The 23900-nt window shown below is 41.7% G+C and overlaps 1 protein-coding gene across 3 annotated transcripts; it reads right to left on the minus strand.

The window, feature by feature from the left end:
• Positions 1–5145: 5145 nt before the first annotated feature.
• Positions 5146–22693, minus strand: kif15 (kinesin family member 15). Of its 3 annotated transcripts, none has more exons than XM_053503038.1 (35): positions 22584–22693; positions 21775–21811; positions 20514–20697; positions 20056–20132; positions 19864–19901; positions 19607–19704; positions 19212–19391; positions 18098–18307; positions 17875–18000; positions 17668–17790; positions 17358–17499; positions 17108–17190; positions 15693–15902; positions 15411–15597; positions 15142–15283; positions 14535–14676; positions 14162–14344; positions 13939–14067; positions 13707–13812; positions 13477–13621; positions 13164–13314; positions 12933–13018; positions 12719–12797; positions 12510–12596; positions 11749–11853; positions 11494–11616; positions 8388–8534; positions 8137–8217; positions 7823–7987; positions 7536–7633; positions 6768–6831; positions 6637–6674; positions 6412–6535; positions 6074–6205; positions 5146–5777 (listed from the first exon to the last, which is right to left on the minus strand). In XM_053503038.1, the coding sequence occupies exons 1-35, from the start codon at positions 22600–22602 to the stop codon at positions 5742–5744; spliced, it is 4077 nt and encodes a 1358-aa protein (XP_053359013.1). In that variant the 5' UTR covers positions 22603–22693; the 3' UTR covers positions 5146–5741. The 3 variants fall into 3 exon arrangements, with proteins under 3 accessions (XP_053359013.1, XP_053359014.1, XP_053359012.1); XM_053503039.1 differs by having other exon boundaries at positions 17108–17187; positions 20514–20700; XM_053503037.1 differs by having other exon boundaries at positions 20514–20700.
• Positions 22694–23900: the final 1207 nt, after the last annotated feature.

Raw genomic sequence — 23900 nt, forward strand, 5'->3', positions numbered from 1 at the left:
ACACACACACTGATTAATACAGACCATACAACACGGAGGAAAAACAGCTTCAGTCACACACACACACAACCGAATGAACTCTAAACTTTAAAGAGCAAAAATAAACTTGCTCTCCGTGCGTGCGTGCGTGCGCGCGCGGTGACGTCACCAAATTAACGGTCGCGCCCAGGTGATAAACGGATATTTAAATCGGTGAGGGGAAAAATTCAAAATAATTAAACTTTATTTCATAAATAAAGTTCATCATTATTTAAATTCTGGCCGAAGTTTATATTATTATTACTATTTAACACCACTGAAACAAAATCTACATTTATAATAGCATCAACAAATTCGAATAAACACGTGTTAAACAGGACCCACACTAGTAAACACTTTTCAAAAAGGAGGAAAAAAGACAAAGCAATAAAACAGAAAATTAATAAATAAACACAATTAGCAATTAAATACGATTACTAATACAAACAGGTCTCTTTATTTCTCTTCTAATAAACCGAGGTTTCTTATTATTCCAGCAAATGTCTTGGCGTTTTTTATTTTTATTTTTTTACCTTTCATATGTTCCACAGATGGAAAGTAATTACAAACAAAATCTTTTTTTAAAAACTGAAAAATTAGGTTTAGTTTTCATACATTTGAATTTATGAATGATTTTTTTCCAACTTAGTTTCTGTTTATTTATAATGTTAATCTGTTTTGTCTCAGCTAGCCTTAGCTAATTAGGTTCTTAGTTAGTTAGTTAGTTAGTTTTTCGTTAATTTGGTTGTAGATTGATGTTGTATGAAGCACCTCGGTCCTGGAGGACCGTCGTTTCGTTTCATCATGTACCCAACTGTATATCGTTAAAATGCCAATAAAAACTTCTTTAATAAAAAAAGTTTAAAATAATTTTTTTTTTAATTTCCCAGAATCAACTTTATATTAATGAAAACCTCGTTCTCATCATCAGCAGTGTTCCAAACGTAATGGATCATGTTGTATCTTTGATTCCAACCAATTAGAATTATTTCCCCAAAAGATACCAAAATACACACATATAAGAAAAGAAAAGGTGATTAATTGTCTTAATGTTAACTTTACAGAAAATACAGGCATTTTGTGCAAAATTAAACTGGTGTCTGTTAAAAACCGAGATGATTACCATTAAATATTTTGAAGTGAGTTTCCAATATACTGTATTCACAGTACTACATGTATTTTAATAGTTGGTTTATCATAATTTTGTGAGAAACTGTTATAGTATACCCATGCCAGATATAATATAGAATTAGAACAAGAGCGAATGATTTCGTTGGGAAGCGTCGCTTTGAGGTTATTAGCATTTTAAGAGAAGTGATGGAAATTCTCATGATCCATCTGAGATGTTGGTAAAGCTGTTTTGTACAACGTTTATGAATTTTTTTTTTTTGAATAGCTTATAAGATGCGTTCAAATTGCTCATGTTTACAGTGTAAACTGTATTTAGAACAGAAACCAGTGAGAGACAACAAGCTCCTGTCCTCATTCATTAAGTAATGAACTGACCAAACGCTTATTAACCTAACTTACATGTCTTTGGAATGTGGAAGGAAATCCACCAAGCACGGGGAGAACATGCAAACTCCATGAACACAAAGTCGGGAATCGATCCCGGACCCTGGAGGTGCGAGGCGACAGTGCTAACCACTACAGCACCGTGCCGCAAGATTTAGTGGAGTGAAGTTATAATTCAACTCAACTCAACTCATCTTTATTTGTATAGCACTTTAACAACATGAATGCCCCAAAGTGCTTCACATAAATAATAAAATAACATTGTAATCTAATAAAATAATGAATAATAATAATAATAATAATACAAAAATAAAATATTGTTTGTAATAAATTGTTAAACAATATGTAAAATCAACATTTCATGTTGGTTTAAATGCCAGGGAAAACATGTGAGTTTTAAGATGGGACTTAAACACCCTCAATGATGTGGCCTCACGAATGGTCAATGGTAAATCATTCCATAATTTGTGAGCCGCCACAGAGAACGCCAGATCACCCCTGAGCTTGCATTTGGTCTTGGGTACCATCAGCAAACGTTTATCTGATGATCTGAGAGACCGGGGTGGGGCATAGGGCTGGAGCAGTTCTAAAGGGTAGGGAGGGGCAAGGCCATGTAAACATTTAAACGTGACCAAGAGAATTTTAAAATTAATTCGGTACTGTACCGGGAGCCAATAAAGAGAAGCCAGAACTGGTTTGTATAATAATTTACAATTTAGCATAACCTGTTGGTGAAATTAAGATAATTTAATTGGTAGTCACAGGAAACAGTAAAATCGCATCTTAATAGAAAATCAGTTCCACACAATAAAAAAAAAAATTAACGTCTAGGAACGGAAAACCAAAGATTATTTTTGTTTTAGCCATTTAATTTTTAACATACCATTTATACAAAAAATGTTAAAGGGATTGTAATCCACCATTTTCAAATCAAATTCAAATTTTATTTGTCACATACACAGTCATACACAGTACGATATGCAGTGAAATGCTTATAAGACGACTTAAAAAACCTAGCTGTACAAAATATTCACAATAATGGCTGTACAAATATGCAAAATGTGCAAAAGTGTGCAAAATGAATTAAATGAAAATGTCCAGACAATATGCAAAAATAAAATGACCAGAAGTGCAGAATGAAGAATGCAGAATGAAATAAAGTATAACTGTCTAAAAATGTTCAGAAATGTCCAGGGTGAGTGCAAATGTGCATGAATGTACAAATGTATAATATCCATAAATGGACTATAATTGTCGGGTGTGAGAAATGTCCATAGTGCAGTGTGCAAATGGATGTTTTTAGTCCTGTGTGGTGTTTTGGTTGCGAGACATTATCACCTGTGGGACAAATTTTTATAATCTTGTACAAATTGTACTTTCCTAATTAATGTCCATGTTTTTTCCATATGAAGTTAAAATTTATCTTGTTGATGGTCTTAATTGCTCTATTAGAAATGGAAAGGCAAGATGCTGGATAAATGCATAGACAGACTTTCTATTTTAGTTAAATAAGTCCTGCAAAAAATTTTTATAAATTTTTCTGCATCCATACCTCACGGCTATGAGGTATGAGGTAACATTGTGTGTGTGTGTGTGTGTTGTCAAATTTAAATAAGAGATGAGGAAGGTTTACCGTGTAAGACGAGAAGAGGGAGGTGTGTGTGTGTGGGGGGGGTCTAATTCCTCCTCTTCTCTTACTTTAAATTTACACACACACACACACACAGCGCCTGCGTGCATAAAAGGAAACACTTATCTGTCGGGATCTATTTTTACTTTTTTTTAAAGTAAAGTTCAAGTTAATTTGTTTTATTTTTACTTTATTTTTTGTTATAATTACTTTTATGTATTTATTTTTTTGGGGCCGTGGAATGAATAATTTGAGTTTCCATTATTTCTTATGGGAATTCGCTTTGGTTTATGAGTGTTTTGAAGTATGAGCATGCTTCCGGAACAAATTATGCTCGTAATTTAAGGTTCCACTGTATATATATATATACACTGAACAAAAATATAAACGCAACACCTTTGTTTCTGCTCCGATTTTTCATGAGATGGACTTAAAGATCTAAAATTCATTCCAGATACACAATATTAACATTTCTCTCAAACATTGTTCACAAATCAGTCTAAATGTGTGATAGTGAGCACTTCTGCTTTGCTGAGATAATCCATCCCACCTCACAGGTGTGCCACATCAAGATGCTGATCTGTTCTATATATATATAATTTAATAATCATGGTCATTGTTTACCAAAGATAGATGTTAAATTGTCCAACAATTTAACATCCTTCCCTGGTTTGAGAAAGAGTGTGATTAGCCTTTGTCTTGTTGATTTAGGCAAAACTGGATTTCTAATAATTTCCTTGAATGCTGCAAAAAGAAATTATCAAAAATCCCCAAAATGGCAATAAAAGTTAAATGTAAAACCGTCTGGGCCAGGTGATTTATCTAATAACAAACACATAACAGCAGAATCGAGTTCTTCAATTGTCATTTCTGCATCACCTACCGGTTTGTACTATTTACCTGTTTGAGGGATAGAGTTGCAAATTTTTTCAGGGAGAGAGAATCATGATCTAATATCGACGAGGAAAACAAGTATTAATCTTGATAAAAGTTATCAGTTTTTTTTTTGCTATTACTTGTGTATTTGAACACTCAGCCCCATCAGGGATTAAGGTTTGGATAGAGTTCCTTTCTTGAAGTTTTTTCCGAACCTACAGAATACTGGCCAAAGTTGTCCAGGTTTTAGTTGAAACTCTGTGGTAGAAAGGTGAAGAAAACACTGTTTGGATACAGTATATAAAAAGTAGTGTGAAGTTTCTTCGTCCACCATCTTAAAAATGAGTGAGTGTTAGGGGATGAAACCGTAACAGCATTCTGACTTGCGGGATGACTCATTTAAGTGCCTAGTGTGGTCCAGAATCCTCAAAGCAAGGAAGAGCCGGTAAGGAATATACATACGTACATGCATAGCCATGTTAACGGTTATATACAGTATATATATATATATATATATATATATAATGTCTCAGTATGAGAGAGAGAATTTAATTTTTTCTAATAATTAATATTAATGATCATGATATAATTATATTATTCTTATTGTAACTGTATAATTATTCTGAAAAAACTTTCAACCTTGATGGTGTCTAAATAGATTATATAGAGAAATAAAGAAAGTGTTTACTCTCAGAACTGTTTGACTTGAAAACAATTATAATATTTAAAAAAGAATAAAAAATCTGATAAATTCTCTGAATAATCACTACACCCAATTTTCTTTCATATTTTACAATGACAATAAATTAACATTATACTACATTCATTTGGACAGCTGTTGCTCATATTTTTATTCAATTATTTCTTTTCCCTACAAAAATAATTAAAATAAATCTTAGGACTGAGTGCCAAGGGAAAAGAATCCATCCATTTATTACAAATCCATCAGAACCCTTTAATAAATAATCTAACTATCAATAAATCTAATCAATATGTGCTGATTAATAAATATTAACTGGTTTATTAAAGGGTTTTCCTCTCCAACATGCAGATAAGCAGCAGCTTTAATTCGATCTAAAATTTCCAATAATTAATTTACAAACACCATAATTAAGAAATGTTTATTTATTTCAACAAAATCATGAATAAAAAAATAAAATATGAACTGTCATTTCTACATGTTCATACAGAGAGAGATTTACACCAGAAACTAAACAGGTTTTAAACACAAACATGACAATTAGGATGAACAACGTCAGAAAGGACAAGGACAATAAATTTTATTTTTAAAAAGTCTGGAAAAATGAAAATTATAACTGTGTTTAAGATCAAAGTGGAGAAAAAAAAACAGGACAAGAAACAAAGGCATAAAATGATTTCACATTTTACTTTAAAACCCATCAGTAGAGCAGATGGTGATGAAGAAGCTGCCGTGAAGATCACCTCAGTTCCTCTAGGAGTAAAAATCATTATGTACACTTTCACTAATTATCTAATTACAGTGAACCGGACGGAGAGTAGGAGCTCGCAGGGTCGCCATGTTCACGCTACAGCATGTTTAACGCTAAAGGAGGTGTGTGTTTCAGTTCAGGGTGTTACAAGCTCATGTGGGAAAGCTCCTGAGATAGCCAGCAAATATGTGTGTGTGTGTGTGTGTGTGTGTGTGTGTGTGTGTGTGTGTGTAGTGACATTGCACCGATGTTCAGGACGTACTCTTCTGTCGGAGTTTCTCATTCTCCTAAAACACACACAAACAGATTGTAAAGCAGAGCACAAGAATCATCATCATCATCACACAGAGTTAATTGCATTTGAACAGAACCCTGGCTGCGTCGTGTTCTCCTCAGCTTTTTGCAGGAGTGAACGAGGGGTTGTTCAATTCATTGGATTTAAGTTAGAATTGGAATTCATTTGGAATGAGTGTGGGGGGTGTGGGGTGGGGTGGGGTGGGGTGGAGTGGGGCAGGGTGGGGCAAGGCAGGAGTAGTAGAAGGAGTGATGAACCAAAAAGATGTATGCATGGATGAACTCTGACCTCCTGCAGTTTGGTGATCTCCTTCTTCAGCTTGACCATGTATTCGATCTTCTGCTTGTGGTTCTGGTGCCCCAGCAGTTTTCCGTTCTCCTCGGCCAGGTGATCCACCTGCTTCCTCAACACCTCCATTTCCTGTCACAGCAAAACAGCAGGACATGGTTAAGACACGGCTAACACACGGCTAACACATGGCTGTGTTACAGGAGCCTCAGCATCGCCCCCTGGAGGAACCGGGACCATTCTCTATAGTTCAGTGGGCGGAGCGCTCAGGTCATGTGACCTGAATAAAATACTATTTCAGGGTGAGTAAGTGAAGCTGTCCGGAGGTCAGAGGTCACCTGCAGCAGCTCGCTGTCTTTCTCCCTAAGCTCCCGCAGCTCCAGACAGCGGTTCCTGAGTTCAGTGGTGAGCTCCTGAACGCAAGTCTGAGACTGGACCAGAGTCACCTCCTGGTGCTGTAGGCTGACACACACACACACAAACCACAGACCAGTCAGTTATGTGTGTGTGTGTGTGTGTGTGTGTGTGTGTGTGTGTGTGTGACGCACTGTCCTCCCTCTTACCTCTTCTGAGCTTCAGCCAGCTGCATCATCAGTGTACTCTAAAAGACAAAAACATAGAAGATTAGATTTCACACACACACACACACACACACACACACAATCCTGCAGTCTGAGTATGTTGCGATCGTCACCTTCGCGCTTCTCTCCTCACGCAGGTCTCGCAGCACAGACTCGTGGATCACATCCTTCAGATTCCTAACAAACACACACACACACACACACAACATCACAATCAAGACAAAAATATAAGAATTATTTAGTACAGCGGTACGTCTTTATGTGAATTTAATCCGCTCCGGAGGTGAATTCTGAAGGCGAAATTTTGTATTGCGAAATAAATGTTTCCATAAATGCAGATAATCCGTTCCAGCCACCCAAAAATATAACCAATATTATCATATTTTGCATATAAAAATCCAAACGTTTAGAAAAGACATGTAAATTAGGTAAAATATAAAATAAATAGATATTAAACCTCATTTAACCCTAATTAATGATTCCTCTCGGCACCGGCTGCTTTACAAACCAAACTGAAAGTGTTTCCCTTTTCTTCTTGCTCTGTGCTTGATAAATATTCTTGTGACCACATGGTGCTGTTTACTAAATCTCACACAAAATGCAAAAAACTATCAAACCTCCCTTGGCTTGATTTCCACTGACGCAAACAAGGTTTGAACGGACACGCGCAGGACTCAGCTGGTGATCAGTTCACTCGTATGCTGAAAATCCTGCTGATGCCCCAGACAAATTTCTTGTGAAATGCCGAGGTATTGCTGTATTTTAACTGTGCGCTTTCTCACATCAGGGAGCAAAGACTTGCATGCAGCAATATATAAAAAAAACTAAACAAAAAAAAACTAAAAAGCAGTTAATTTATGCGTGTGGCTCACGGCTCTCACTCTGTACTGCTGCCCTTCTGTTGGTTCTGTGTGTTGTAGAACTGCTCCAGTAGAGTCTGGATCTCCAAACGCATGTTCTCCTTCTCATTCAGCTGAACCTGGTTCACACACACACACACACACACGTTAGTATATTCCATTATGGACATGTCCCAAACCACACTCTCTGTTTCTATATTTATAAACTGCATGTGAGTGAATGTGTGAGTGAGTGAGTGAGTGAGTGAATGTGAGAGTGAGTGAATGTGTGAGTGAGTGAGTGAGTAAGTGAGTGAGTGTGTGAGTACCCTGAGCCTCTGGATCTCGTCGTTCTTTGCCGTGCGCTCGGCGTTGAGTTCGGCCAGCAGAACCTCCATCGTCATCATGGACGTGCGCCGGCTCTCCAGCTCCTTCTCCTGATTCTCCAACACCTGAGACAGCTCTGTGTTAAAGCTGCGTGGAGTGTGAGGAGTCTATACACACACACACACACACACACACACACACTATAAAAAGAGTCTTAAAAGTCCACTAAATGTATTATTTTCCATCAGTCTGTCCCTCCATGTTCATCCTTCACTCCATCTGTCAGAGAATAACATGAACAGACTGATAACTGTACCTGTGGGTTTGTTTTAGGAGAAGCAGCCGCAGGACCACCGTTTACAGACCTCACACTGAACATCTCCTCCTGCTGCTTCAGCTACACACACACACACACACACACACACACACACACACACACACAAAGACTGTGATGATTACAGAACCCAATAAAATATGAAGCTAGAGAAAGATATGATTAAGAGAACTAGGTTCTCCCTCGGTTCCCCCCACCCCAGGGTTCTCCCTCGGTTCCTGACAGGGTTCTACCTGTTCCTGCAGTGTGCTGATGGTCGTGTCCTTCTCAGCGCCAAGACGCTCGGCTTTCTGTAGCTCTGTCGTTTTCTCCTCTAAAGTTTTACTGAGTTTTTCCACTTCCTCTGTGACGTACGCCAGATCCTCCTGCAGCAGCTCCAACTGTACAACACACACACTGATGATCATTACATGTGTGTACCGCTCATGCTCAGAGAGCATGCTGGGCATTTGGGGGCGGAGCTCTGGGCGGACTCATAACGATCGCTTATTGATTAGGAACAAGTGCTTACGTCACCCACAGAGCAGAAGGAGACGTAAACAGTTAGCTGTGTATTGATTTAATGGAGCGTTCTGTTGCGGCTGCAAAATGGAAGGGAGCGATAAAAATATCAGCGAGTCAAGACCACAGAAATTGTCAGTTTTGATCCCTAAAGTCATTCACACAACTGAGGCGGCTTAAACATGTTTATTTTTTTTGCCGGACCTTGCAGAATCACTGCGGATCAAACAACATACGGGAGACAGGGGTATAAGGTATTTCTATTATCTATATATCTAGGTATTTCAGGGGTATAAGGTATTGTGAATGATGACAATGTTTATTTTTGCTAAAATGCTGTATGCATTTAAAAATAAAAGTTGATTTATCTAAAAAGAAAACCAATTAATCTTTGTTTTTCTTCTATATTTTACATTGCTGTTTAATTAAGCAAAAGTACATTTTATCCGATTAATCGATTAAATAGAATCAATGTAGAATACTCGATTATTAAAATATTCGATAGCGACAGCCCCACTTACATACAAGGCTTTAAATGGTTTAGCTCCCACATACCTAAGCAGTCTTCTGATACGCTATAATCCACCACGCTCCTTAAGATCACAAAACTCTGGAGTTCTTGTAATTCCCAGAATATCAAAGTCGACAAAAGGGGGCGGGGCTTTTTCATATTTAGCTCCTAAACTTTGGAATGGCCTTTCGGACAGTGTTCGGGGCTCAGACACAGTTTCCCAGTTTAAAAGTAGACTCAAGACCAGTGTTGGGTGTAACGCGTTACAATGTAGTGCGTTAGAGTTACTTTGATTCGTTTTTGTTTTTACATTTAGTAAAAAGTAGTGATTAGTAGGTGAGATTAGTAGGTGAGTGGGTGAGATGGGGGGTATTAGTGGGTGAGATGGGGGGTATTAGTGGGTGAGATGGGGGGTATTAGTGGGTGAGATGGGGGGTATTAGTGGGTGAGATGGGGGGGATTAGTGGGTGAGATGGGGGGGGATTAGTAGGTGAGATGGGGGGATTAGTAGGTGAGATGGGGGGTATTAGTAGGTGAGATAGGGGGGTATTAGTAGGTGAGATAGGGGGGATTAGTAGGTGAGATGGGGGTATTAGTGGGTGAGATGGGGGGTATTAGTGGGTGAGATGGGGGGTATTAGTGGGTGAGATGGGGGGTATTAGTGGGTGAGATGGGGGGTATTAGTGGGTGAGATGGGGGGGATTAGTGGGTGAGATGGGGGGGATTAGTAGGTGAGATGGGGGGGTATTAGTAGGTGAGATAGGGGGTATTAGTAGGTGAGATGGGGGTATTAGTGGGTGAGATGGGGTATTAGTGGGTGAGATGGGGGGATTAGTAGGTGAGATGGGGGTATTAGTAGGTGAGATGGGGGTATTAGTAGGTGAGATGGGGGTATTAGTAGGTGAGATGGGGGTATTAGTAGGTGAGATGGGGGGGTATTAGTAGGTGAGATGGGGGGGTATTAGTAGGTGAGATGGGGGGGTATTAGTAGGTGAGATGGGGGGGTATTAGTAGGTGAGATGGGGGGGTATTAGTAGGTGAGATGGGGGGGTATTAGTAGGTGAGATGGGGGGGTATTAGTAGGTGAGATGGGGGGGTATTAGTAGGTGAGATGGGGGGGTATTAGTAGGTGAGATGGGGGGTATTCGTGGGTGAGATAGGGGGGTCTTAGTGGGTGAGATAGGGGGGTATTAGTAGGTGAGATAGGGGGGTATTAGTAGGTGAGATGGGGGGGTATTAGTAGGTGAGATAGGGGTATTCGTGGGTGAGATAGGGGGGATTAGTAGGTGAGATGGGGGGGATTAGTAGGTGAGATGGGGGGGTATTAGTAGGTGAGATGGGGGGGTATTAGTAGGTGAGATGGGGGGTATTCGTGGGTGAGATAGGGGGGTCTTAGTGGGTGAGATAGGGGGGTATTAGTAGGTGAGATAGGGGGGTATTAGTAGGTGAGATGGGGGGGTATTAGTAGGTGAGATAGGGGTATTCGTGGGTGAGATGGGGGGATTAGTAGGTGAGATGGGGGGGATTAGTAGGTGAGATGGGGGGGTATTAGTAGGTGAGATGGGGGGGTATTAGTAGGTGAGATGGGGGGGTATTAGTAGGTGAGATGGGGGGGTATTAGTAGGTGAGATGGGGGGTATTAGTAGGTGAGATAGGGGTATTAGTAGGTGAGATAGGGGTATTAGTAGGTGAGATGGGGGTATTAGTAGGTGAGATAGGGGTATTAGTAGGTGAGATAGGGGTATTAGTAGGTGAGATAGGGGTATTAGTAGTTAACAGATTATGGGCCAAACTTGACTGAGTGATGATGGTAGAATAATTATAAAGGTCTTGACTAAAACAACATGCATGAGGAATCACAAAGGAGTTTCATTTTCTGTAATGGAAAAGCTCCAGTAGGCAGAGGCCAACCCTGTGAAGATCTTAAAGCATTCATGATGGTTGGTTTGGTTTGAACTTCCAGCAGCCCAACACTTGATGTCGTTACATAATCCCTGCTATCTGTTATCACCCAGATGAGGATGGGTTCCCTGTTGAGTCTGGTTCCTCTCAAGGTTTCTTCCTATTACCATCTCAGGGAGTTTTTCCCTCAGCACCGTCACCCTCGGCTCACTTTTTTTTTCTCACTCATACACACTTCCATAAATGTTCTTTTGATTTTGTGAAGCTGCTTTGAGACAATGACCGTTGTTAAAAGTGCTATATAAATAAAATTTAATTAAAGAAAAAAATAATTATTTTATAATTAATGATTAGGTTACTGGCAGAAACTTTAGAAACATGACTCTGGAGCTCTAAGAGCATCACACACACACACACACACACACCTCGACACGGTCAGAAGCCAGGCGTCTCTCTGAAGCCTCTCTGAGCTCCTGGATTTCTGCCTGCAAGCGAGACACCAGTCTGTTCGTGTCCTCTCTCTCTGAGCACGCTGCGCCGTATTTCACCTGCAAACACCAGAGTCAGAGTCACACACACATCACAGAGTCACACACTCGCCACACACACACACAGTGCTACAGAGTTGGAAAAAAACACTTTAGTTTTAGTAATAAATAAGCAGAAGAAGAGACGCTCACGGTGATGTCACTGAGGTCCGCACTCATCAGAGACAGAGTCTGATCCCTCTGTCCGAGTTCAGAGCGCAGGTCATGTGTCTGCTTCATTAGGTCCAACACCACGGCCTAAAAACACACACACACACCTTAATCCCAGGCACTAGTCATTAGAAACACACACACACACACACGGGATCACATGAACATAAGAACATTTTCTCCCCAGTTTGACCAGTTCCCGTCCACCAGCCCGCTCTGGCCAATAACACGGCATATTCAGTCCGGGGAAGGTGGAGCCTAACACACACTTCCTCAGAAACACATGAATCCAGTCGGCGGTATCATTTGGAGCTGCTGAGAGAGAAAGAGGGAGAGAGAGAGAGAGAGAGAGAGACAGAGAGAGGGGGAGAGAGTGAGAAAGAGGGGGAGACAGAGAGAGAGAAAAGCGAGAGTAGGAGTGGGAGAGAAAAAGAGAGTGGGAGAGAGAGAGGGAAGGAAAGAGAGGAGGAAAGGGATAAAGGGAGAGAGAGGGAGATAGAGGGGGAGACAAAGAGAGAAAAAGAGTGAAAGAGAAAAAGAGAGTGAGGAAGAGAGTGGGAGAGAGAGAGAGGGAGGGAGGGAGAGAGAGAGTGCCATCCGCCCTCTTCACACATACATGAGCTCCCGGAGGTCTGTGATTGGCTAGCATCTCTGTGATTGACAGGACAGAGAGAGACGGTATGCCCCTCCCCCCCAGAGAGGACAGACAGCACTGCTCTCACTGCACGTGTGGTGAGACTCACTTTATCTTGCTCTGTTTTCTGCTCCAGGCTGGAGATCGACACATTCGCACTGTTCACACTCTGCTCCAGGGATTTAATGTCCTCAGCCTGGGGGGGGGAGAGAGAGAGAGAGAGAGAGAGAGGTGGGAATGGAGCATCATACTTATTTAACTAATAGACCTCAGTTAGTTAGATTTTTTCTTTATCCTCACACACACACACACACACACCTGCTGCTGGTTTTGAGCGCTGAGCTCCTGGATGTGTTTTTTGAGCAGCGAGTTCTCCTCCACAGCCTGCAGCAACTCTCTGTGTGGAACAGCACCAGGTTCAACATTTATATTCACCACCACATCTGTATCATCTATTTAACACCCCCCCCAACACATCCCCCCATCATCCCCCCGCCCCCAATCACCCCCCCCCATCAGTAGTAGATCTTACTTGGAGGTGTTCTCTCTGTCTGCTTTCAGCTGTGACCTCAGACTGCTGATCAGCTCTCTCTCAGTTTGAAGAGTGTTCGTCAACTCCTACACACACACACACACACACAGAGAAAAGCGAAAACTCTGATTTCTAATACACATCACATATTTCAGTTTGTATCTCTAATCACAAGCAAAAGAGAGAGAGAGAGAGCGAAAAGCAGACAGACAGACAGACAGACAGACTCACAGTGATGTGTGTGTGCTGCTCTGTGTTTTCTCTGGTTTTCTCCTCCAGCTGTTGTTGGTACTGATCCGCTTCAAACTTAAACTCAGCCTGCAGCGTGTCGAACGCGTCCTGTAACACACGCTGCTGCTCCTGAAGCTCCTCCCACTCCAACCTGACACACACACACACACCTGCAGTGTAACTAATAGTTTTTTTCCTACCCATCTTCTCCTCCCTTATCCAGTAGGTAGCAGTAATGCACCAATTGCCATGATTTCAAAAAAAAAAAAAAAAAAAAAAAAAAGTGTGTGTGTGTGTGTGTGTCAGCACCTACCTGACTTTGTCCAGCTGCAGCTGTGTACTGATTAGGCTGTTAGACAGCTGTGTGTTCTCTCTCTCCTGCTCCCGTCGCACCTCGTCCAGCTGTTTGTCAGAGGACTGCAGCACCACCCGCAGGTCACACACTTCACTACGCAGCACTGAGGGGCAAAAGTTCAGAGGTCACACTCACTTCAGCATGTTCACATCTAAAAGTTGTGTGTGGTGTGTGTGTGGGGTGTGTACCCTCTGCTGCTGCTCTTTCCTCAGCGAGCTGCTTTTCCAGAGCGCTCACACTCTCATGCAGCTGCTTCTGCTCCTCCATTAAAGAACTTCGCTCTGCACTGAAGTCCTACACACACACACACACACACACACACACACACACACAGAGAAAACAAAAGTCAATATAATAATGTAAATTCCACCATTTCTGTGGGTTACAGGAGAGGAAGCAGCTGATGTACTCCCACCCCACCTCCGCCCTGCGAGTGGACTGCTCCGTTGCCGTAGTAACCTGCTCTTCCAGCTTGCTGATTTGCTGAAGCAGCTTCCTGTTTTTGGCTTCCTCCTGGTCCAGCGCGCTCTTCAGACGGGTCATCTGCTCCTAAAGAGAGCGAGCAACACAACACAATAACCTATCACTGTTTAACACTGTGTGTGTGTGTGTGTGTGTGTGTGTGTGTGGTAACAGTAGCTACCTGCATTTGTTTGAGTTCCTCAGTGAGAGCCTCACAGGCTAGCTCGCTCATGGCGGGAGGGGGCTGTTCGCTCTCGATGTCCTCCAGCTCCGACTCGCCCCCGAGGCCGTTCAGATGCTCCGGGCTCGACAGCGGCACCAAGCGGGTCCGCTGGTTATGCGCTTTAGTCGGCGTCGTCAGAATCTAAAACAAAAAATATATATAACTACGACCAGTGTGGTCAGCGATCATTAGGGGTCCAAGCACTTTGTTAAACAGCCTGTTAGACAGTCCTGCCGTATCGTTACTGTCACACTGCTGCACACAAATAGTAATAACAATGAATAATAATCCTAATAATCCTCATCTGGTTCTGGATCTGAACTTTGTGCACCTTAATCGTTTCAGCGTGGATCTTGTTGAGCTGACACACTTCCTGTTTGGTGTGAGCTTTAGTGGCTTCTAGAATGTTTTCCAGGTGCTTGTTGGATTTGTCCAGGTAGCGTTTCTCAGACTCCAGATCCAGGAGCTGCTTCCTGAAAAACAGGAAGTCAGTATCAGAGTAAACTTCATGAGGAAAACAATCATGACTGTTACATGAATTAGTCTGAGGATGAGAGTATGGGACTGGATCCTAAAACAGAACCAGAATCTGAAGTGAGAATTTCTTCACACACACATTCATCCAGTTAGATCTCACCCTAGTGTTAACAGTTTTAATAAGATATACATTTATTCGTCCCACAGTGAGGAAATGTCTGTTACAGCAAGAAAAAAAATGTGCAAATATAAAGTAGAGACAGAACAGTGTATAAACAGAAAAGAAAAAAAAACAATACAATAGTTACACTGGGTAGTTTAGCTAGCTAATTCTTTATTATCATTTTATTCTGTAATTTAAATGAGCATTTAATATACACATCGTGTAAACAAAGAAAATAAGACTAGTGGTGACATCACACAATGCTGACTTAAGCCCCGCCCTCAGCGCCCGCACTCACTTGCTGACGTGTTTGTAGTCGTTGAAGGCCTGCACCATGGCACTGAGCTCCGACTGTTTCTGTAACAACTGGGCCTTCAACCTCTCCATGGAAACAGAGGAGAGCGTCTCCATGGTAACCGGGGTGGAGCAGGAAGGTGGAGCTGTGAAAGAGAAGAAAGACTTCACTACAATAATTATTATTATTATCAGTAGTAGTATATAACCTAGTAGTAGTATACAAGTAGTATAACAAGGCTGAGGGCCTTGTTCCAAATCAAGCATCATTACCCCCCTCTGTCTCCGCCCCCTCCTCTGACTGTAAGACCTCCTGATACGCCTGCTCGAGCTCCGCTGCAGATTGGGACGCAGCCTCCTGAGCGAGCTTCACCGACTCTAGAGCTCTCAGTGTGCGCACTTCCTCCTTCAGGCTGCAGTTCTCCGCCGCGTACCACATCATGCGTGGGTGATGTTCCACCTGGGGGGGGGGGGTTATGAGAAGGAGGAATTAAACACAACTACATTATAGGGGTAAATACATACAAGTTAAATCACCTGTGTGTGTGTGTGTACCTGTTCTCTGAGCAGGCGAATCTCCTGTAGCAGCTGATCGATGAGGATCTGGTCCTGCCGTGCTGGCTCCGCCCGCTCTCCTGACTCCAGCTCCCTCTTCAGACGCGCGATGCGATCGTCTCGGAACTTCAGGATCATGCGGTTGGACTGGATGAATTTCTCCTTCTGTCCCCAGGCCTCCTCCAGGCGAGACACTTTCTCCTGTAGGACCTGATCACAGACACGAGAAATTACAGCATCAGACGAGTCCTGGAAAACTGATAAAGATCAATTTAGAATTTAAACCAATAACAACAACAACAACAACGATTCATTATACTAATACAGTGGAACCTCGGATTATGAGCATAATTCATTCTGGAAGCAGCTAGTATTTCAAAACACTCGTAAAGCTAAGCAAATTTTCGCACAAGAAATAATGGAAACTCAAATTATTCGTTCCACAGCCCAAAAAGTAAATACATAAAAATAATTAATACAAAATAGAAAGTAAAAATTTTACAAATTAACCTGCACTTTACCTTAAAAAAAAAAAAAGTTAAAATAAATCCCAACAGATAAGTGTTTCCGTTTATGCTCGCAGGCGCTGTGTGTGTGTGTAGCTAAAGTAAGAAAAGTCTCTTACTTTCAGCCCCTTAGCCTGTCATTGTGTGCGTGCATGCGTAATTTGAAACTGTGCCGGGTCACACTCTCTCTCGCCTTTAGTGTGTGCGTGTGTTTGTGTGCTCTGCTTTACACACACACAAACACAAAGGTGAGAGAGTGAGTGTATGTGAACCGGCGTGGTGTCAAATTACGTGTGTGCACACATAACGACGGAGAGGGAGAAAATGGCTCTTTAACCCCTAACAAGACTTTTGCTTTACACGTGCACACATACATGTGTTATAAGAAACAGTACACGCGCGCTGTACACACGCTGTTTCAAACTAAATAAAATGTTTTACTTGTAAGACTTGTTTGTTTTCCAAGTCAAGATTTAATAAAAATCTTTGCTCGTCTTGCGGAACGCTCGCAAACCTCGTTACTCGCAATCCGAGGTTTCATTGTATACTAAAATGAATAATATTAACCAGAATTTATTTTTATTTAATTAGTATACTATAAAATATTTTTAAACTTTCATATTTACTAAAATTCCTTTTTTTATTATTTACAGATGCTAACAAAAAATGATAGTTAAAAAAATATTTACATAAACACTTAACTTACTATATGGTAAGTGTTGGTTAAAAAAATATTGAACTTAAAATCTTAATACGATAAATAACATTAAATGACAAAAAAAACTCAGTGTTTTAAATGTAATAACTTTACTATCCTGGGTAAAGTTACAGCTCCAATTATTGTCTTATTGTTTAGAAACCAGTGTTTGTGAGTAATACTGTGTGTGTGTGTGTGTGTGTGTGTGAGACCTTCTTCTCCTCCTCTCGTCTCCTCCACAGTCGTACAGCCTGCAGGAAGTGAGTCTTATAAGGAGGCTCGACTTCAGATGCTGCTGCAAACACACACACACACACACACACACACACACACACACACACACACAGTATTACTCCTTAGGCTTTAGCAGGTGTTCCCAATGTAGCCAACACTATTTTAATAAATACATAGTATAGATGTGTGTGTGTGTGTGTGTGTGTGTGTGTGTGTGTGTGTGTGTACCAGTGAGTAACTGCGGCCCCCCGGGGGCGAGCTCAGTGCTGTTATGGCGAGTGGACAGAGCGAGCGCTAACTGCTCCTTCAGCTTCTTCACTTCAGCCTGGAGCTGCTTCACATTTCCCTGAGTGTCCTCGTTTATCATTGCCTACAGCACACACACACACACACACACACACACACACACACACACACACACACACACACACACACACACACACACACACCAGACAAACAAAAGACTAGTACTAAGGTAAATAATCGCGGGTGCCTCACACACACAGTGTGTTTAAAACGTCCGTGATATTTCTCTGACCCTGTTCTTGATGAGCTTGGCCCTCTGAGCGAACTGCAGCGTGGACAACGTCTCTCCAAAACACTTGGATCCTGGGTGGACGTTAGCAATGATGTACGTCTTAGCATTGCCTCCAAGGGAGTCCTAACACACACACACACACAGTCATATTCACATCACAACTCATCTACAAGCACACTATCTGTGGTATGACCTTTGACCTCTTACCCGGAGCAGAAAGGTGAGTTTGGAGTCGCGGTAACAGACGTGCCGGCTCCTCCCATTGGACACGTCGACCAGAGCCATGATCACCTGACCCAGGCACATCAGAGAGCGGTTGATGCTGCTCGCCTCCTGTGGTGTCAAAGGTCACACAGGTCTTTAACAACGACATTCATTATACTTATACAGCATTGTGTATAAAATGACTCACACACACACACACACACACCTTGAGGCGTGACCCTTCGGCCTGTGTGTCCCTCTGCCTCTCGGACCCCGCAAGATCCACCAGGTTCAGCTGAGACGTCCTGATGTTCACCACCCCCTGTCCCGTTTCCTTGGACTCCAGCGTCATGGTGAACACGGCGTGAGAGCGGGACGACTCGCGGTTCATCGACGTGGACGCCACTCGCCGATTACGCCATCCCATTGATAACACCTACACACACACACACACACACACACACACACAGTATCAGACTCGCTCTGAACACAGATAGGGATTTATTTCGAATTTAGTTTCACTATGATTCACTGAATCAACTCTGAACTATATTTAGTGATTCATTGTTTAAATTTTCAGCGTCGCTTCATCAGTTATAAATTGTTTGATTATCAGATTCGGTGAGACCACCCTAAACCATTTAATCAGCTGATTCTTAATTCTTAACAAGTATAATTTCCTGAACCAAGAAACTGACCTTATTTACTGATTCACTGAATTGATTCACTGTTGGATAAAACAATTCTAAGATTGTCCAAATTTATCACTATTTTTGTTCTGAATTAATATATTAACTCAAATTTTTTAGACCTGCTTTGAAAAATTGATTGTCTTCTCAAAGTACTGTACAGTTTAAATAAATAGGTTTAGATTTTAACAAGGCAGCACGGTGGTGTAGTGATTAGCACTGTCACCTCGCACCTCCAGGGTCCGGGTTCGATTCCCGTCTCTGTGTTTATGGAGTTTGCATGTTCTCCCTGTGCTTGGTGGGTTTCCCACGGGTACTCCGGTTTCCTCCCACAGTCCAAAGATATGCAGGTTAGGCTAACTGCCGTTCCAAAATTGCCCGTAGTGTGTGAATGAGTGTGTGAGTGTGTGCGTGCATGCGTAACCTGCGATGGATTGGCACCCCGTCACACCACCTTGCTTTAACTGATTCACTCAACCGATTGAGTAAATCTGATCAGTGAATCAGTTTGTGCTCGACATTTAATCCCAATTTTTACAAAACATATAAACACTGATTTACAGAATGTCAGACTGAAGTGAAACCAGTCAGTTTGTTAGGTATGTAGTGTCCATAGCTGTTTGTGGTGTGTGTGTGTGTGTGTGTGTGTACCTGGTATGCCTCTGCGGCTGAAGCTGCGTATTTCTCCACCGCTCCTTCCACAAACACTCCTTTCTTGATGTCCTCTCTGAGGAACAGACTCGCGGAGGCGCTGTCCAGGAGGTCAAAGATCTGCTCGTTATAGATCTCTATGAAGGAGCATTTACACAGGAAGCTCTTCGCTCCTGCAGACTGCTCACACACACACACACACACACACACACACACACACACACACACACACACAGCATAACCCACAATGCACTGCAGCAGGTGAGCATCATAAACAGTGTAGCAAAGAACACAGGAGTCTGTAGGTTAGTGGGCGTGTCTAAGGTGTGAGTGGGCGTGTTCTGCAGGTGTGTGTACAGGCAGTGTGAGTGATGCGAGTGTGTGTAACAGCTCACCTTCTCCACCTCCCTGCTGATGAGGAAGAACAGATACTCAAAGCTACGAGGGATCACACCGCGCAGCTCGTCGGAGAAATCCGTCAGCTCGTTCGGCCCTGCGCGCGCACACACACACACACACACACACACACACACAGAGACACAGACACAGAATATCGAGTTCTTCAGCACTGTAGACCAACATGGTGACAGATCACGTGTGTGTGTGTGTGTGTGTGTGTGTGTGTGTGTGTGTGTGTGTGTGTGTGTCTCACCCAGCATGGTAAAGGTCTTTCCTGAACCCGTCTGTCCACTGCATCATCAAAACAAAACACAACAAACTCAGATAAACACTCACATTTTTGTGTTTCTAATCTGCCAATTTATTTATTTATTGTAACTAAAGGTGTGTGTGTGTGTGTGTGTGTGTGTGTGTGTGTGTCTATTATACAAACTGCAGGACTCACTATGCGAATATGGTGCCGTTATAACCGTTCATGCACGACTCCACGATGTCTTTAGCCACACACGAGAACACCGATTCCTGTGGGACAGACAGACAGACAGACAGACAGACGGACAGACGGACAGACAATCAGCAGCAGGGACACAAGTTTACTATAAAACCTTCTTCTAAAACAAAACACAAAAAGATGTCAAGCTTTAAGGTTCAACACAGTAATTCCTATAATACCATTAAAACCATTAACATCTCATTCTTTCCTCTCTGGGATGATTATTAATATATATTAATTAATATAATTAGCTTGTTTTGTGTTACATTACATTTTTCCCTGTTCTGACTCACTTCAACAATTCAGTTCTTACCACCGGACTAAATGAACCGACCCGGCAGGTCCTCAGTTAGAACACACACACCGCAGGTGTCCCGTCTGAGTCCCCCCCTCACATCCCCTCCTCTCACCTGAGACGTGTCCATGTCCGCCACGTGATCGTAGGTGAAGTTCCGGGGTTCTGGTTTGGAGTTCAGACGCACCGTGTGAACCGACGTCACCGCCAGACACAGACTCCGATCTCCGTCTGTCGTCAGCCCCATGCCCTGGGTCAAAGGTCGCACGCGGACGTACACCTTAATGGCGTCTCCATCACTACTGTACAGAGAGAGAGAGAGAGACATAAACAACAAAAAGACACAAAGAGAAGGAGACGAGTGTGAAGTGCACTGTGTCCTGACAGGCTGATGTTACGTTTCATTATCTCAAGAATTATCTCAAGAGCTCAAGATAAACTTCAGTTTTTTTCTACTGGTCCGTTTCTCCTTACAGGAAAAAAAAAAGACTGATTCACTGCGTCGGTGCTCTAATGGGATTAATTAAAAGATTCAGCGTCAGAAGTCAGTGATCCGAGACCGGAACCCGAGACCGGAACCCGAGACCGGAACCCGAGACCGGAACCCGAGACCGGGCCGTAGATGATTTGGTACTGGACTACACAGATAGAATTACACTGCGTTTTATTTTATTTCTACTGACTATGAGAGCATGCAGTGTTTTATTTACAAAAACGATCAGATCTCCTCCAATACACTTCTCTCTCTATCGGTTTAGATGTCCAATCAAATTAAGCTAATGTTAAAAGCTAACTTTAGCTACAAATGAATAAAAAAAATAATAAAAAAAATATGTTTCTGAAGAGCTTCGCTGAAAAGAAAGCAGAGTAGTCTCTGAGACGGCCAATAAAAAAAAAAAAAGAAAAGAAAAAGGTGTCGATGGTCCGTCCGTGGAAAACTGTCCAACAAAAAACTGGTCCGTTGTGAACAAAAGGCTGGAGAGCACCACTGAACACCATTTAATTAAAAGATTCAGTGTGTTGAATATTTAAAACAATTTTTTTTAATTGTTTGAGTTACTGATGCATTAAGTCAATCCATCGATCAAAGTTCATCACACGAAACTTCAGAACTGTGAACTTACTGACTCCTCCAACCGAGTCACTGAGTCTGTAGGATGAACGATTCACTCAGTCGATTCTCTGACCTGTTCGATTCAATGTGTCAGAGAATCTGCAGTTATCTGTTTAAATCACTTCTAAACAATTCATTTACAATCATATCTAATCCTGATTTACTAAAAAGGAAGAGGAGGAACTCACTCATCCTGAACGTTTAACATTGTGTGTGTGTGTGTGTGTGTGTCGGAGCAGCAGGATGATGATGATGAAGTTACCTGTTAGACTGGAGAGGTAACGTCGTGTCTCCGGAGCCTGTGGAGGACAAACACACAGTGAGAAGAGTGCAGAGGAATCACACACACACACACACACACACACACTAAAGCACATCAGATACACCTGATTAACAGACCAGCATGGAACAAACTTCACATTTATTTATTTATTCCATCATTAATCATCAGAAACACACGACTCTGGTCTCATTTCTCAGGTTTAAAGCTCTGATTTCTCCCTTTTGTGTATATTGTGTTTTTTTTGAAAAACTAAATTGATTTTAATGTAATATTACTGGAATCTAAAATTAACACAGATGAATCACTGACATGAAGACAAAAGGTGATGTTTATTAGAGTTATATTCACATAAAGACATTAATAAACACATTTACACACTCTTTCCTACAGTTCCACACACACACACACACACTCTCTACTGTGGAAATGTGAAGTAAATTAATGAATATTAATGATTTATTTCCCAGAAATCCAGTTCACTCTGATGTTAAAACTGTCATCATTATCAGTTTATTAAAAACACTAACGCGAAGAAAAACAAAACCAATAATAATATTTAATAAATAAACACTTTAAAATAAAATCCCCCCTTTTAAAGAACATTAGTCTGAAGTCGTAACTCCTAAGTGTGTTTACTCTTTAGCATTTCTGACTGAACTGGCTAACCGCTAACCGCTAGCTTAGCTTAGCTTCACCAGCCTGACGTGCAGCTCGAGCGGCTCAAACCTCAGATAAACTGAGTGTAAAAAACAAACGAGACGCGCGAGAGGAGCGATGAGCAGATCTACCTCTTCCTCTGGGGTTCATTGTGGAAGTCTGACTGAAATAAAACACAGAAACTAAAACAGAGCGAAAAACTCCATCGGCAGCCAAAACACTTAAAAATTGGCGCGTCGTGATTCTCACTCGGCTCCTGCTGGAGGAGGTTTTAATGGAGCAGAGGTGGAGCAGCGCCACCTGCAGGGCTGGGGAAGAGCTGCAACAACAAACTGAGCACTAAACAAACAAACTGAGCACTAAATTGCTGACTAAAATAAAAACGAAAAAAAAAAAAGAATATTGACATTGATATAAAAATAATAATAATAATAATAATACGCACTTTGGCCGTAGAAGTTTATTTATTTTCATTATTTAAAATTTCCACTTAATCTTTCTGCTTTTCAAATAAGTTTATAAATGATTCAGCTTTTCTTTTTCTTTAAGCACCTACACCTCATTAAAGGCCACAAATGCACTGCTGTCTTCAATTCTCCATCAGAAGTGAATTTTCATCCTCGTGTGGCTGCTTTCAGGGGACCATACCGGTCTGATTGAGCGAGATCAGGACTGTAGGGAGGATTCAATGTCATCAGCCGTAGACATGAACAGCCGTCCGGCGGCGACCTTCCCTCAACTTCTCTGTCTATTCCAAAACATTGTCCCATCCCGCGCAGACAGGAGCCTCAAACGAAAAGTGCTGATGAGATTGTGCGGCCATCAGGAGTTTTAATCAAACCAGAATACAGATAACTCACCTTTTTTTTTTTTTAAATGAGAAATAAAGTATATGACAGTGTCATAGTGGTAACACTATTGCATTGCTAATCCAAGTGTGTGGGTTCGAATCATGGGTGATTCTAGTCAATGTGTGAGAGTGGAGTTCTATGTTCCCACAGTGCTGTAGGAGTGTGTGTATGCCTGAAGGTTACCAGAGGTGTTGTGTAAGAAAGTGATAAGCACAGTCGTAACTTCACCAATAAAAGCATCAGCTGACGAGGAGATAAAAAAAAATATGTAACAAATACATGACCTAAGGTAAGCATTTCACTACACTGCGGACTGTGTATGTGACAAATAAAATTTGACCTGTTATTGATCAACCAAACTAAAGTTACATGTGTCTAACAGTCCTAAAACAAGCTGCTTTGGTGATGAGCCATATTACTCCAGTGCAATAGTGGCAGTCTCTGGCTACAAACAAACATTTGCTTGAAAAGAGTTTTATTGAAATCAAAAGTGGTTGTGATAGTGTCCGCCTTCAAGCTTTCATTTGTTTGCCCTTGTGTGTGTCTCTCTCTAATCCACCACTATATTATTCTGGTCTTTCCATTAATACCATCGTG

Source organism: Clarias gariepinus, chromosome 8 (assembly GCF_024256425.1).
Source record: "Clarias gariepinus isolate MV-2021 ecotype Netherlands chromosome 8, CGAR_prim_01v2, whole genome shotgun sequence".
Lineage (NCBI taxonomy): Eukaryota > Metazoa > Chordata > Actinopteri > Siluriformes > Clariidae > Clarias > Clarias gariepinus.

Coding starts and splice junctions, on each gene's coding strand:
- kif15 (XM_053503037.1), bottom strand. Junction 18,308..19,211: donor CAGCCGCAGAGGCATACCAG/GTACACACACAC, acceptor GTGTGTGTGTAG/GTGTTATCAATGGGATGGCG. Junction 17,191..17,357: donor GGGGCCGCAGTTACTCACTG/GTACACACACAC, acceptor GTGTGTTTGCAG/CAGCATCTGAAGTCGAGCCT.